Genomic DNA, 14,987 nt, shown 5'->3' with positions numbered 1-14,987 from the left:
GGTCAGATGTTTACATACATTCAATTAGTATTTGGTAGCATTGCCTTTAAATTGTTTAACTAGGGTCAAACATTTCTGGTAGCCTTCCACAAGCTTCCCACAATAAGTTGGGTAAATTTTAGGCCCATTCCTCCTGACAGAGCTGGTGTAACTGAGTCAGGTTTGTAGGCCTCCTTGCTCGCACACACTTTTTCAGTTCTGCCCACAAATTTTCTATAGGATTGAGGTCAGGGCTTTGTGATGGCCACTCCAACACCTTGACTTTGTTGTTCTGAAGCCATTTTGCCACAACTTTGGAAGTATGCTCGGGGTCATTGTCCATTTTGAAGACCCATTTGCGACCAAGCTTTAACTTCCTGACTGATGTCTTGAGATGTTGCTTCAATATATCCACATAATGTCTAATGTTTAATTCATACCGTGGTTTTACTACATGTTGATAAGCAGTGTTGGGGCTAAAGCATTACAAAGAAACATGTTAGAGTCTAATCCTGAATGCCGGTGTCTATTCCACAATCCACTGTGCACTACTGCACAATCCACTGTCTCATCAGCCCAGCCAGGCACTTTATGAACTTGATCTCCAATCTAAAAGGCATCTAGCCATTATCTCACATTTCTTTTAGACTAACATTTTGTTTTCAACAGCAGAGATTTGTATAAACCTTGATGTCTGTCTCTCTGACATTTGCAACATTGTTTCAATATTCAAATTCAACTGTTTTAGTGTGTTTGGACCATGATAGTTTGTTGGTGATGTGGACATCAAGGAACTTGAAGCCCTCAACCTGCTCCACTAGAGCCCCGTTGATGAGAATGGGGGTGTGCTCGGTCCTCCTTTCCTGTAGTCCACAATCATCTCCTTTGTCTTGATCATGTTGAGAGAGAGGTTGTTATCCTGGCACCACACTGCCAGGTCTCTGACCTCCTCCCTATAGGCTGTCTCATCATTGTCGGTGATCAGGCCTACCGCTGTTGTGTTGTCGGCAAACTTAATGATGGTGTTGGAGATGTGCTTGGCCATGCAGTTATGGGTGAACAGGGAGCACAGGAGCGGACTGAGCATGCACCCCTGAGGGGCCCAAGTGTTGAGGATCAGCGTGGCAGATGTGTTGTTTCCTACCCTTACCACCTGGGGGCGGCCCGTTAGGAAGTCCAGGATCCAGTTGCAGAGGGAGGTGTTTAGTCCCAGGGTCCTTAGCTTAGTGATGAGCTTTGAGGGCACTGTGGTGTTGAACGCTGAGCTGTAGTCAATGAATAGCATTCTCACATAGGTGTTCCTTTTGTGGAGTGTGAAGTGCAATAGAGTTTGCATCATCTGTGGATCTGTTGGGGCGGTATGCAAATTGGAGTGGGTCTAGATTTTCTGGGATAATGGTGTTGATGTGAGCCATGACCAGCCTTTCAAAGCACTTCATGGCTACAGATGTGAGTGCTATGGGTCAGTAGTCATTTAGGCAGGTTACCTTGGTGTTCTTGGGTACAGGGACTATGGTGGTCTGCTTGAAAGATGTTGGTATTACAGACTCGGTCAGGGACAGGTTTAAAATGTCAGTGAAGACACTTGCCAGTTGGTCAGCACATGCTCAGAGTACATGCGCTGTATGTTGTGAATGTTGACCTTTTTAAAGGTCTTACTCACATTGGCTACGGAGAGCGTGATCACACAGTCGTCCAGAACAGCTGATGCTCTCATGCATGCTTCAGTGTTGCTTGCCTCGAATCGAGCATAGAAGTTATTTAGCTCGTCTGGTAGGCTCGTGTCACTTGGCAGCTTGCGGCTGTGCTTCCCCTTGTAGTCTGTAATTGTTTGCAAGCCCTGTCACGATCCGATGAGTGTCGGAACCGGTGTAGTACGATTCAATCTTAGTCCTGTGTTGATGCTTTGCCTGTTTGATGGTTCGTCAGATTACATAAGACATCACTACATGTATATTTTTTCATTAAAAGTAAAAAAAAATTAAAATCACAAGGATTTACTTTCAAAAGTCAATTTTCATAAAATAAAATAAATAAAAAAGATAAAAAGCCCGGGGTTACAGTTGTGTAAACAGTTGTGTAAACTTATGATAGAGTTCTAAGAATATAGTTTTTTTTTGTTATTGACTAGTTCTAGAGATTTTATTAGATATTGGATTTCAAGTAAAAATATAGTGCATTTAGGGACAGATTTCCAATATTTGTTTTTGTGTTTATAAAAGTTACCGGAGAGAATGAAGAAATGAATGACTCAATCAGTGCTTTCGTTTTCATTTTAATAATAACATATTACATCTTTCATTGTAAATACATGGGTTTTATTGATAAAATAAAAAATGTAAATACTTAACTCGCTCCAAAATAACTTCACAGAGTCACACTCATAAAAAATGTGTATAATAGTTTCTCCTTCTTTATCACAGAAAAGGCATATGTCCTCTAAATCCATGAATATTGACAACAAGTTATTGCAAGGGTACATTTTGTGCAAGATTTTAAAGCTTCTGGTTGGGGTATGTACGTACGGTCACTATGCACTTATAGATGAAGCTTGTGAATGATGTGGTATACTCCTCAACGCCATCGAAAGAATCCCGGAACATATTCCAGTCTGTGCTAGCAAAACAGTCCTGTAGCTTAGCATCTGCGTCATCTGTCCACTTCCTTATTGAGCGAGTAACTAGTACTTCCTGCTTTAATTTCACTTGTAAGAAGGAATCAGGTGGATAGAGTCAGATTTGATAAATGGAGGACGAGGGAGAGCTTTGTTCGTGTCTCTGTGTGTGGAGTAAAGGTGGTCCAGAGTTTTTTTCCCCTCTGGTTGCCCATTTAACATGCTCGTAGAAATTATGTAAAAGAGATTTAAGTTTCCCTGCATTAAAGTCCCCGGCCACTAGGAGCGCCGCCTCTGGATGAGCATTTTCTTGTTTGGGTAAACATGTGTTCATACTTCAATATGTTTATACTTATGTGTACATAATTAAACAAAAGCATTAATTTTAAGTATGTAAAGGAGATATTGCATCTGTCATTATTACTTGAGTTGGTATAGCCCAGAATTATAAATTAGGCTACAGACGGTAGGCTATGCAAGCCATTCAAAGGTAGTGTTCGCCCTCTATAGAGCATAAGAATGAATGCCCGACACACGCAAGGTATCTCCTGACAGTTACTTTTAATGCAAGTAACGATGTAACTTAACGAGTTACCTTTAAGCGTAATGTTCCCCAACACTGTTGATGAGTGTGTTGTTTCATGCAGACCATATCGTATCTATAACTTCACCATGTTAGATCACACTGCATGGTGAGAAGACATTGTATAATTCAAATACCATGACTACGGATAATCCTGAATTATTCATGAATAATGATGAGTGAGAATGTCAGAGGGTCAAAGATCATCCCCTGTTATTGGTAATGGTGAGAGGTTAGCATGTCTTGGGATTATGATCTTTGACCACTTGTAGCTTTGTCACTCATTATTATTCACAAATCATTCAGGATTATCCGTAATCATGGTAGAATCCACATTAATGTAGAAGTGCTTGGAAACATATTATATTCTTATTTACAATAAAAGACACTCAAAAATGACATAATACATTATTTCCCATTCATTTCTATTGGGCCCCAAAATAATTTGAAACACACCAAAACAAACAACGAATGCATCCAACAAGTTTGTAGAGTCACAAGCTTGATGTAGTCATTGCGTGATAGTAATATGGGACCAAAAACGAAACTTTTGTTGACTTTTTTTATTAGACTCTTTAGGGGTGTCAATAATTTTGACCCCTGCCTTTAAAAAAAACTTTTTAAACAAAACCTCTTTCTCTGAGCAATTGTAAAATACTATAATTTCCCAATTTTTTGATCATACAATATAGATCAGTATTTGAATGATTTATTTTATACTGTCATTATTGATAATTGATCAAGGGTGTCAATAATTTTCGGGATCCCACTGTATGTAGGTTACTCACTGTAACTGTAAGTGAATGTCATTGTGAATGCAGTGAGAGATGTGTACCTGTCGTTATGATGCAGTAATGTGACCTTGATGGTTGCTTATGGCTTCATATTTCCTGTCATGAACACACAAACACACACAGGTAGATGGTACTCTGTGTTCTCTGTTACAGTATAACACAGCCTGTTCTATATTCAGGACAGACAGACAGACAGACAGACAGACAGACAGGGAGGGAGGGAGGGAGGGAGGGAGGGAGGGAGGGAGGGAGGGAGGGAGGGAGGGAGGGAGGGAGGGAGGGAGGACGGGAGGGAGGGAGGGAGGCAGGGAGGCAGGCAGGCAGGCAGGCAGGCAGGCAGGCAGGCAGGTGTCAGCTACCAGGTGGTCTGATGAAAGGCTAGAAGAGATTTTAGAGTGGAGAGGATGCATCTGTGCTAATGTATCTGAGAGCTTTCAGGGAACCATAGTGGGCTTTTTTTTATCTGGGCCAGCGCTACAACACATACACAGCACTGCGGACTCATATAGGCCAGAATAAATGGACACTACATGAAAAGAGAGAGAAACTGAGAGAGAGAAAGAGAGAGAAAAACAGAGAGAGAGATAATTATGCTCTAACCTGTCTCTGCTTAATAGTGCTGAGCTATTAGTGGTTTTTTTAGGTTGGTTCGGTTTCAGTTAGATTATTACAAAATAATAAAGTTTTTTCGATTTCGGTTTTGATCTTTTTTTACGTTAAATGCATCATGATATAATGACATTACAATGATTTTAGAGTTTTTTAATTGACATTTCAAAACGAAAAATTGTGAACATTCAATTGCCAAAACATTGAAAATATTCCATTGTCTCTGTCAGGTCCACATTGGGTAGACATCAATTGAAAAATAGGAAATGACTATGAAATAATAAAATATTTAAGTTGTGTATATTATTTCATTTTATTTGATGACTTTATTCTTTTTAATTCCTTAAAGTCATCATCTCATCTCTGCTCAAAGGGCTCCCAAGTGGCGCAGCGGTCTAAGGCACTGCATCTCAATGCTAGAGGCGTCACTACAGACCCTGGTTTGATTCCAGGCTGTGTCACACCCGGCTATGATTGGGAGTCCCATAGGGTGGCGCACAATTGGCCTAGCATTGTCCGGGTTAGGGTTAGGCTGGGGTAGCCGTCATTGTAAATAAGAATTTGTTCTCAAGGATCGGCCACTTTTTTTCAATTTCCGCCTAAAATGACATACCCAAATCTACTAGCAAGGATATATTCTTGATACCATTTGAAAGGAAACACTTTGAAGTTTATGGAAATGTGAAAGGAATATAGGAGAATATAACACATTAGATCTGGTAAAAAATAATACAAAGAAAAAAACAACAGTTTTTTTGTACCATCATCTTTGAAATGCAAGAGAAAGGCTATAATGTATTATTCCAGCCCAGGTGCAATTTAGATTTTGGCCACTAGATGGCAGCAGTGTATGTGCAAAGTTTCACACTGATCCAATGAACCATTGCATTTCTGTTCAAAATGTTGTATCAAGAGTGCCCAAATGTGCCTAATTTGTTTATTTATAACTGTTCATGTTCAAAACTGTGCACTCTCCTCAAACAATAGCATGGTATTCTTTCACTGTAATAGCTTCTGTAAATTGGACAGTGCAGTTAGAGTAACAAAAATGTAAGCTTTCTGCCAATATCAGATATGTCTATGTCCTGGGAAATGTTCTTGTTACTTACAACCTAATGCTAATCGCATTAGCCTATGTTAGCTCAACCGTCACGCAGGTGATCCACCAATCCTGAAGAAGTTTTAACTGACTTGCCTAGTTAAATAAAAATAAATAAAGTAGATAAGGCATACTTTCACAAACTGTCTCTGTCCCTCGTCATTGTGTTTTGTACATTCCTCTCTCATGTGGTCTATGCGGTGTATCCGTCCAGAGATCTATATATAATGACAAGATGCTCAGGTTTCCGCTCTTACAATGGGAGTCGTTTACTCAAAGGCAGGAAGGCAGGCGAGGCGACAAGCTTACGTCCAAAATAAACCTAGAGAAACTCATTGGGCTTATTTTGTACAGATTTTGGCGAGAGTAAAACCTCTTGCTTCACCTCTTCCACTCTCATCCGTCTCTGCCCGAGCCGGAAAAAAACAGGCACGTTTCTGCACTGAACTAGGTTGAATATTTGATTAAACTTCCTTCAGTCCAGCATCCCACATAGTTCTTGACTTGATTTCTCTCATGAATTAATTGATTTCTCACACACCAAATGTAAATGGAATTCAAATAACTGAACCGACATCGGTCAATTAGTTGTTTAATAAAAAATACAAAATAATCATTTTGGTTAATCGCTCAGCACTAACTCTTAAGGTTCTAGAGTCCAGTCACTCTCTAACAGTGGTTAGATGAGAGACTGCTGCCTGTGGTTTTGTCCACACCCCCTCTCATCTATACCCTTCAATACACTCTCTATACACTCTATAGACCCTTCTATACACCCATCAATACACTCTCTATACACCCTTCTATACACCCTTCTATACACTCTCTATACACTCTCTATACACTCTCTAGACACTCTATACACTCTCTATACACTCTAGACACTCTCTAAACACGATATACACTCTATACACTCTATACACCCTTCTATACACTCTATACACTTTCTAGACACTCTAGACACTCTCTATACACTCCATACACCCTTCTATACTCTCTATACACTCTCTATACACTCTCTATACACTCTATACTCTCTATACACTCTCTAGACACTATACACTCTATACACCCTTCTATACACACTATACACCCTTCTATACACTCTCTACACTCTCTATACACTCTCTATACACTCTATACTCTCTATACACTCTATACACCCTTCTATACACGCTATACACTCTCTTAAACACCCTTCTATACACCCTTCTATACACTCTCTAGACACTCTCTAGACACTCTATACACTATACACCCTTCTATACACTCTATACACCCTTCTATACACTCTATACACACTCTAGACACTCTCTATACACTCTAGACACTCTCTATACACTCTCTATACACTCTCTATACACCCTTCTATACACTCTCTAGACACTCTCTATACACACTCTAGACACTCTCTATACACCCTTCTATACACTCTCTAGACACTCTCTATGCACACTCTAGACACTCTATACACTCTCTATACACTCTCTATACACTCTCTATACACTCTATACACTCTCTAAACACTATATACACTCTATACACTCTCTAGTCACCCTTTTATACACTCTCTATACACCCTTCTATACACTCTCTAGACACTCTCTATGCACACTCTAGACACTCTCTAGACACTCTCTATACACTCTCTATACACTCTCTATACACTCTCTATACACTCTCTATACACTATATACACTCTATACACTCTATACACTCTCTAGTCACCCTTTTATACACTCTCTAGACACTCTCTATACACACTCTAGACACTCTCTATACACCCTTCTATACACTCTCTAGACACTCTCTATACACTCTCTAGACACTCTCTATACACACTCTAGACACTCTCTATACACCCTTCTATACACTCTCTAGACACTCTCTATACACACTCTAGACACTCTCTATACACCCTTCTATACACTCTCTAGACACTCTCTATACACACTCTAGACACTCTCTATACACCCTTCTATACACTCTCTAGACACTCTCTATACACACTCTAGACACTCTCTATACACCCTTCTATACACTCTCTATACACTCTATACACTCTCTAAACACTATATACACTCTATACACTCTATACACTCTCTAGTCACCCTTTTATACACTCTCTATACACTCTCTAAACACTATATACACTCTATACACTCTCTATACACTCTCTATACACTCTCTAAACACTATATACACTCTATACACTCTCTATACACTCTCTATACATCCCTCTATGCCCCTCTCTGTCGTCCTACACCGGCATGGTTCAGGAACCATAGGAGACACAGGGGCAGGGCACAAGAGATCTGATGAGCTCATTGTTGGCACTAATCGCCATACATTGTTGGCCATACATCAGATCCTAACTGATGTCCCCACAAACAAACACAAACAGTCCCTTATCCATTGAATGTGACTGCAGAGCTGGCCTCATTCAACTCTGTAAGGGAGGCCAAGAGGGACAATTAACACAGTACTGAGTCAATGAGCCGTGATGAGCTGTGATAAACAGATAATGACAGGTGTCCAGAGAGGCACAGAGACAGATATGGGTCAACGTGAAGTACTGCATATGTGGAGACTTGGGTATTGGTCTGAGATGTCATTGCCACCCACCAATGTGGGTCGTTCAACGAAATTAGTGCCATTTGCTTCCCTTTGGCATTTTAAGGACACCAATATTGAATTTTAAAAGCCTGTTATATTAAATGAAGTGCCCTTTAATATAGGTCACATGGAGAATTCAATAAATCTGATTTTCAATATGAATAAAGACTTGCTAAAGTGGCAAAATTCAGTATTTTAACATGTCCCTCGGTGCACCCTCTGTGACTCCTAGAAACGTTTTAAACCACAACTCCAACATTTCTCCAAGTGTTCACCAGCATTGTAAAGCCCTAGTTATTTTGTTGTTTTGACAAAGTAATTTCTGAAGATGATTATTTATTTCATGGTGATTCATTCACGTCTGTCCCTCATGTTTAATGTCAACCCTGTTACGTGAACTGAATTTTCATTTTAATATGATGAAACTATTCCTTTTAAAATATTTATTTAAAAAAAAAACACTGAACATCAAATAGTCAAATCATAGTGTAGAAGCAGGTGAGCTGGTTCTTTTCGGCCATTTTGAAGCATAACACGTCAACCCTCTTACCCATAGACAGACAGGCTAGGAATGTTTAAAAAAAAAAAATAAAAAATAAAAAATAAGCTTGCATTCAATTGCCCCTCTCTGTTGCACACAACTATCTTCCATTCCCCCTGTCACAAGAGGATTTATGGCTGATTTAAGGTGAAATGGTCAACCCTGTTACGGTCAAACCTGTTACTTTATTTGCCGCTTAATAGGCACTTTTTATAGGCTTTTTTTTTAACCTCAAGAGAGGTTGAAGTGGAACATGTGTTCTTTATGACAGAATGTTAAAATTGTATTGAAATCAAACATGTTTTTTTTCACCAAGTCACAATTCTCAAAAGGCACCGAATTGGTGGAAGGACCCATGTGCATGTCATTTTTTAAGCTGCGTTAGCTACGGTCTATCAACAGTGTCGGTACTGCTCGTCCACAAGGCATTACTCACATACACCTGTCTGTCTGTATCCCTTAATACTCTTTAAAGAGGCTTGTAACGGACCTGGTCTTGCTGCGTCACTAATAGTGTGAGTGTGTGCGTGGAACATCCTAAGCCGTTAGTCGATAGTCCAGTAGCCAGAAATCCTTCCTGCTATAGTTGAGTAACATTGTTCAGTAAGCTAACCAAGGTTTGTTCAGGAGTGTAGAGCTTCTGTTTTTCTACTGAGGAATACCTGCTTATGGAGTATTAGCTGGTTGAGACAGAGAGAGGGAGAAAGAAAGAGATAGAGAGAGGGGAAAAAGTGATAGTGAGAGAGTGGTTCAGGGCATGTATGGTACCTGAAGAAGAGGGTAAAATGGTAAGCAGTACTCTGTTTCCCATCTTTTCTACGTTTCATTTTTTTACTCCTGCTCTCTCGTCTGTTTTTACTCTTGCTATTCATTGTTTTGTTGTTTTTGTCGGAGCTTGAACTCATTCCATCTCTCTCCCTCTCTGGTTGTGTTCCAGGTATCAGCCACAGAAGAATGCATAGGACCTATGAGACTGACCCAGGAACCTATTCAGGTAAAACTGCACTTTACATTCTTCTGTATTTCTCCTGATAACAGCATGCTCCAGTTTGGTGCCCACCGGCCGTCAATTATCAGGACTCTGCTGTATTTTGTTATGCAATTCAGTGATGTTACATGTTGTGGTAGAGCACATCATGGGCAGTTTGTCTCTTCTTCACGCTACTAGAGGCTTTGGAGTGGTGGCCATTTTGATTGGCACAGAATAGGATTTTAGGACATGATTAGAAAGCGTAATCAGAGAGATTTGCGAAAATTACTTTTGGGGCCTGTACATTTTGTTTGCGTTTCAGTTATTTAGCCAGAGCTGTGTAAAACCAGTGCATTCAAATAAGCAGGCTGAACAACAGCATAGAAACACATCGGCGGAATCAAATCATATCAAATCCAATTTTACTTCTCACGTGCGCCGAATACAACAGGTGTAGACCTTACCGTGAAATGCTTACTTACAAGCCCTTAACCAACAATGCAGTTCAAGAAATAAAGTTAATAAAATATTTATTAAATAATCTGAAGTAAAAAATGTAATAAAAAGTAACACAATAAAATAACATTAATGAGGCTACATACAGGGGGTACCGGTACTAGTCAATGTGCGGGAGATGGGAAAACCTTTTAGAAGGACAACCATCTCTGCAGCACTCCACCAATCAGGCCTTTTATGGTAGAGTGGCCAGACGGAAGCCACTCCTCAGTAAAAGGCACATGACAGCCAGCTTGGAGTTTGCCAAAAGGCACGAAAAGGACTCTGACCATGAGAAACAAGATTCTCTGGTCTGATGAAACGAAGATTGAACTCTTTGGCCTGAACGCCAAGCGTCACGTCTGGAGGAAACCTGGCACCATCCCTATGTTGAAGCATGGTGGTGGCAGCATCATGTTGTGTGGATGTTTTTCAGCGGCAGGGACTAGGAGACTAGTCAGGATCGAGGGAAAGATGAACGGCGCAAAGTAAAGAGAGATATTTGATGAAAACCTGCTCCAGAGCACTTAGGACCTCAAACTGGGCCAAAGGTTCACCTTCTAACACGACAACGACCCTAAGCACACAGCCAAGACAACGCAGGAGTGGCTTCGGGACAAGTCTCTGAATGTCCTTGAGTGGTCCAGCCAGAGCCCGGACTTGAAACCAATCTCTGGAGAGACCTAAAAATAGCTGTGCAGTGACGCTCCCCATCCAACCTGACAGAGAACCTCCCCAAATACAGCTGTGCCAAGAAGACTCGAGGCTGTAATCGCTGCCAAATGTGCTTCAACAAAGTACTCAGTAAAGGATCTGAATACTGAATATGTGTGTAGACTGATGAGGGGGGAAAAAACTATTATATACATTTTAGTATAAGGCTGCAACATAACAAAATGTGGACAAAGTCAAGGGGTCTGAATACTTTCCGAATGCGCTGTATGTCTATCTACAATATGTAGATTGTGACTGTGTCTGTATTCACTATGGGATGTGATCTCAGTTTTTCCCTTAGTAGTGGTGGCAAGGGTAGGGGGGTGCATTGCTAGATGTTCCCATAGACTTCCAGTCATTGAGCCAACGACTATCCATTTAAAAGCGTGTCTCAGCAGAAATATACTCATTCAAGGGTTATTTCTTTATTTTAAAAATGTTCTACATTGTAGAATAATAGTGAAGACAACAAAACTATGAAATAACACATATGGAATCATGTAGTAACCAAAAAAGTGTTAAAAAAATAATTTAGATTTTAGATTCTTCAAAGTACCCACCCTTTGCCTTGATGACAGCTTTGCACACTCTTGGCATTCTCTCAACCAGCTTCACCTGGAATGCTTTTCCAACAGTCTTGGAGGAGTTCCCACATATGCTGAGTTCTTGTTGGCTGCTTTTCCTTCACTTTGCGGTCCAACTCATTCCAAACCATCTCAATTGGGTTGAGGTCAGGTGATTGTGGAGGCCAGGTCATCTGATGCAGCACTCCATCACTCTCCTTCTTGGTCAAATATCCCTTACACAGCCTGGAGGTGTGTTGGGTCATTGTCCTGTTGAAAAACAAATAATAGTCCCACTAGCACAAACCTGATGTGATGGCGTATCTCTGCAGAATGCTATGGTAGACATTCAGGTTAAGTGTGGCTTGAATCACACCTCTTCCTCCATGCTTCACGGTGGGAACCACACATGCAGAGATCATCTGTTCACCTTCTCTGCGTCTCACAAAGACACGTCGGTTGGAACCAAATATCTCAAAGTTGTGCTAATCAGACCAAAGTACAGATTTCCACCGGTCTAATGTCCATTGCTCGTGTTTCTTGGCCTAAGCAAGTCTCTTCTTATTATTGGTGTCCTTTAGTAGTGGTTTCTTTGCAGCAATTTGACCATGAAGGCCTGATTCACACAGTCTCCTCTGAACAGTTGATGTTGAGATATGTCTGTTACTTGAACTCTGTGAAGCATTTATTTGTGCTGCAATTTCTGAGGCTGGTAACTCTAATGAACTTATCCTTTGCAGAATAGGTAACTCTGGGTCTTCCTTTCCTGTGGCGGTCCTCATGAGAGCCAGTTTCATCATAGCGCTTGATGGTTTTTGCGACTGCACTTGAAGAAATTTCAAAGTTCTTGACCTTGACCTTCATGTCTTAAAAGTAATGATGGACTGTCATTTCTCTTTTCTTATTTGAGCTGTTCTTGTCATAATATGGACTTGGTTTTCTACCAAATAGGGCTGGCTATCTTCTGTATACCACCCCTACCTTGTCACAGCACAACTGATTGGCTCAAACGCATTAAGAAGGAAAGAAATTCCACAAATGTACGTTTAACTAGGCACACCTGTTAATTGACTACCTCATGAAGCTGGTTGAGAGAATGCCAAGAGTGTGCAAAGCTGTCATCAAGACAAAGGGTGGCTACTTTGAAGAATCTCAAATATAACATATATTTGGATTCGTTTAACACTTTTTTGGGGTTACTACATGATTCCTTATGTCTTATTTCATAATTGTTATGTCTTCACTATTATTCTACAATGTAGAAAATAGTTTGAATAAAGAAAAACCCTGGAATGAGTAGGTGTGTCCAAATTTTTGACTGGTACTGTATATATTTTTAATTGCATCCAATTCTTTGGTTTAAATGAATATAGGGGAAACACTGGAGCTATCATTGCATGATAGAATGGTTTCAACATGGCGTAACAATGAGACACCACATGACACAACATGGCATAGTGTAAAGGATCCTGTGTGTAGCTGGTGTAGAGAGTCAGGCGCAGGACAGCAGATATGAGTAATCAACGTACTTCACTCAAAAATACAAGGCCACATAGCGAGGCCCACAAAAAAAACGGACCGATGTACAATGAACAATCACTCACAAACAAAACATGGGGAACAGAGGGTTAAATAATAATCAAGTAATTGGTTGAGTGAAGCCAGGTGTGTAAGACAAAGACAGAACAAATGGAAAATGAAAAGTGGATCGGCGGTGGCTAGAAGGCCGGTGACGTCGACCGCCGAACGAACAAGGAGAAGGACCGACTTCGATGGAAGTCGTGACAAATGTACATACATGTACACTATATAACTATTTTCACTAGGGGTTGGAACCAAAATCATTTTCCAATTGTTCCGTTCTGAACAGAACCCCTATTTTTTTTGTTCTGACCAGCATAATAAAGTTCTGAATCTGTTCAAACCCCCCAAGAAATGTACGGTTCATAAAAGTTCCATTTCGTTTATATTTTAACCCGTGAAATGAACATAGTAATTACATTTAGCTTGTGAATTTACTCCACCAGTTAGTGCAGATAGAGCATGTTGGTATGGAACGGGTAAGCTAGATGTTAACATGTTTGATTGGTCAGATATGTGCAGGAACAAAAAAAAAACATTATTATCCGGTTCTCAAGATTTTAAAATAACGGAGATCACTTTCGTTCGCAGTTCTGTTTCTGTTTCCTCGGTTTTCGGGTTTGTGTTCCCTGAACTGGTTCCATCCCTGCTTTACACCCGATGGTGTGTGGGCTGGTGGTAGTTAAGTTTCCGGTGACCAGCTGTGAACAGCTGCTAGTCTGAGGTTGAGGTTGTGTCCTGTGGATTGGGATTAAGGCAGTGTGAGCCTTTGAGAAGTCCAGATTAGCTCCCAGGCCTTAACGCTGTTGTGTAATTTAGGAAAGGGAGTGTTAGTTACACAAGATCATAGGTGTTTTATGTTTCTTGTGCATCTAGACATCTAGACATCTAGGACATCTAGGTCTCTGTCTTTTTACATCTCTCTCATTGCGCTTGATGGAGTAATGGAATAGTCCCAAAAGTGCAAACCTCCCCCGCCATCTGGCGGGCTTAATCAAATGCTCAAAGTGTTTGAAAGAAAATACATACTGAAAGGCTCTACCCTTCATCCACCCATCTTTATTGTGCTGAATAAAACCTCATCCAAACCTCATATCCAGAACTCATCCATTCTTCTTTATCAGGCTGTGTAAAAGCCTCTGCAGGAGGTAGTGTCTGGCAGCGGCTGGCTGAACCAGGTGGAAAGACTAGAGACTTTATTACAACCCCTCCTCCCCATACAGCCCTCAACACACGCTCCATTAAAATAACTACTCTCCTCAAGATGTGGAGCGCGCACACACACACACACACACACACACACGAAGAGTCACGCAAACACGCACACAAAGTCATACACACAAACAGACACACAAGGGTGCACACACACGGAAACAGACGCACACTCACACATACAGTTGCGTAGACACACACAGAGTCATGCACACGCACAAACAGACAGCGGAAGCACACACACATCCGCACACACACAGTCTCGTATGCACACAGAGTCATGCACACGCAAACTCCACTGTACCATGACCTAACTCCCCACTCCCTCTTTACCTCCCTCCCACTTGAACAGGGAGAACGAGAGAGAGAAAAGAGAGAAGAAAAGATAAAATGCTTCGGAGGAGAGCGTTGCATGCTGAAAGTTTCCTCCTGACATTTATCATTCCCTCTGAGCCCTGGAAAGACTCGGTAACTCCAAATCTACTTCTCTCCGCTCCTTCGTTTCTGCACCCTGTCACAGGACTCCTCCTCAATCAGAGGGATTCTTTTCCAGAGGGCTCAGAGGGTGAAGTGTTGTTGACTGTAGGCTGCAGAAGACAGTATACAGGGTGCTCTGC

The 14,987-nt window shown here is 40.9% G+C and overlaps 1 protein-coding gene across 2 annotated transcripts in view; it reads left to right on the top strand.

Moving 5' to 3' along the window:
• Nucleotides 1-14,987, top strand: part of pde8b (phosphodiesterase 8B) — a 78,933-nt gene that overhangs the window by 14,446 nt on the left and 49,500 nt on the right. For both annotated transcript variants that reach the window (XM_029769039.1, XM_029769038.1), the window contains exon 2: nt 9,773-9,829. In XM_029769039.1, the coding sequence (XP_029624899.1) occupies nt 9,773-9,829 (57 nt within the window). The remainder of the gene's footprint in view (nt 1-9,772; nt 9,830-14,987) is intronic.

This window comes from Salmo trutta, chromosome 12 (genome assembly GCF_901001165.1).
Source record: "Salmo trutta chromosome 12, fSalTru1.1, whole genome shotgun sequence".
NCBI classification, from domain to species: Eukaryota; Metazoa; Chordata; class Actinopteri; order Salmoniformes; family Salmonidae; genus Salmo; species Salmo trutta.
Note: the sequence above shows the minus strand (reverse complement) of the source record. Positions and strands in the feature narration are given on the sequence as shown.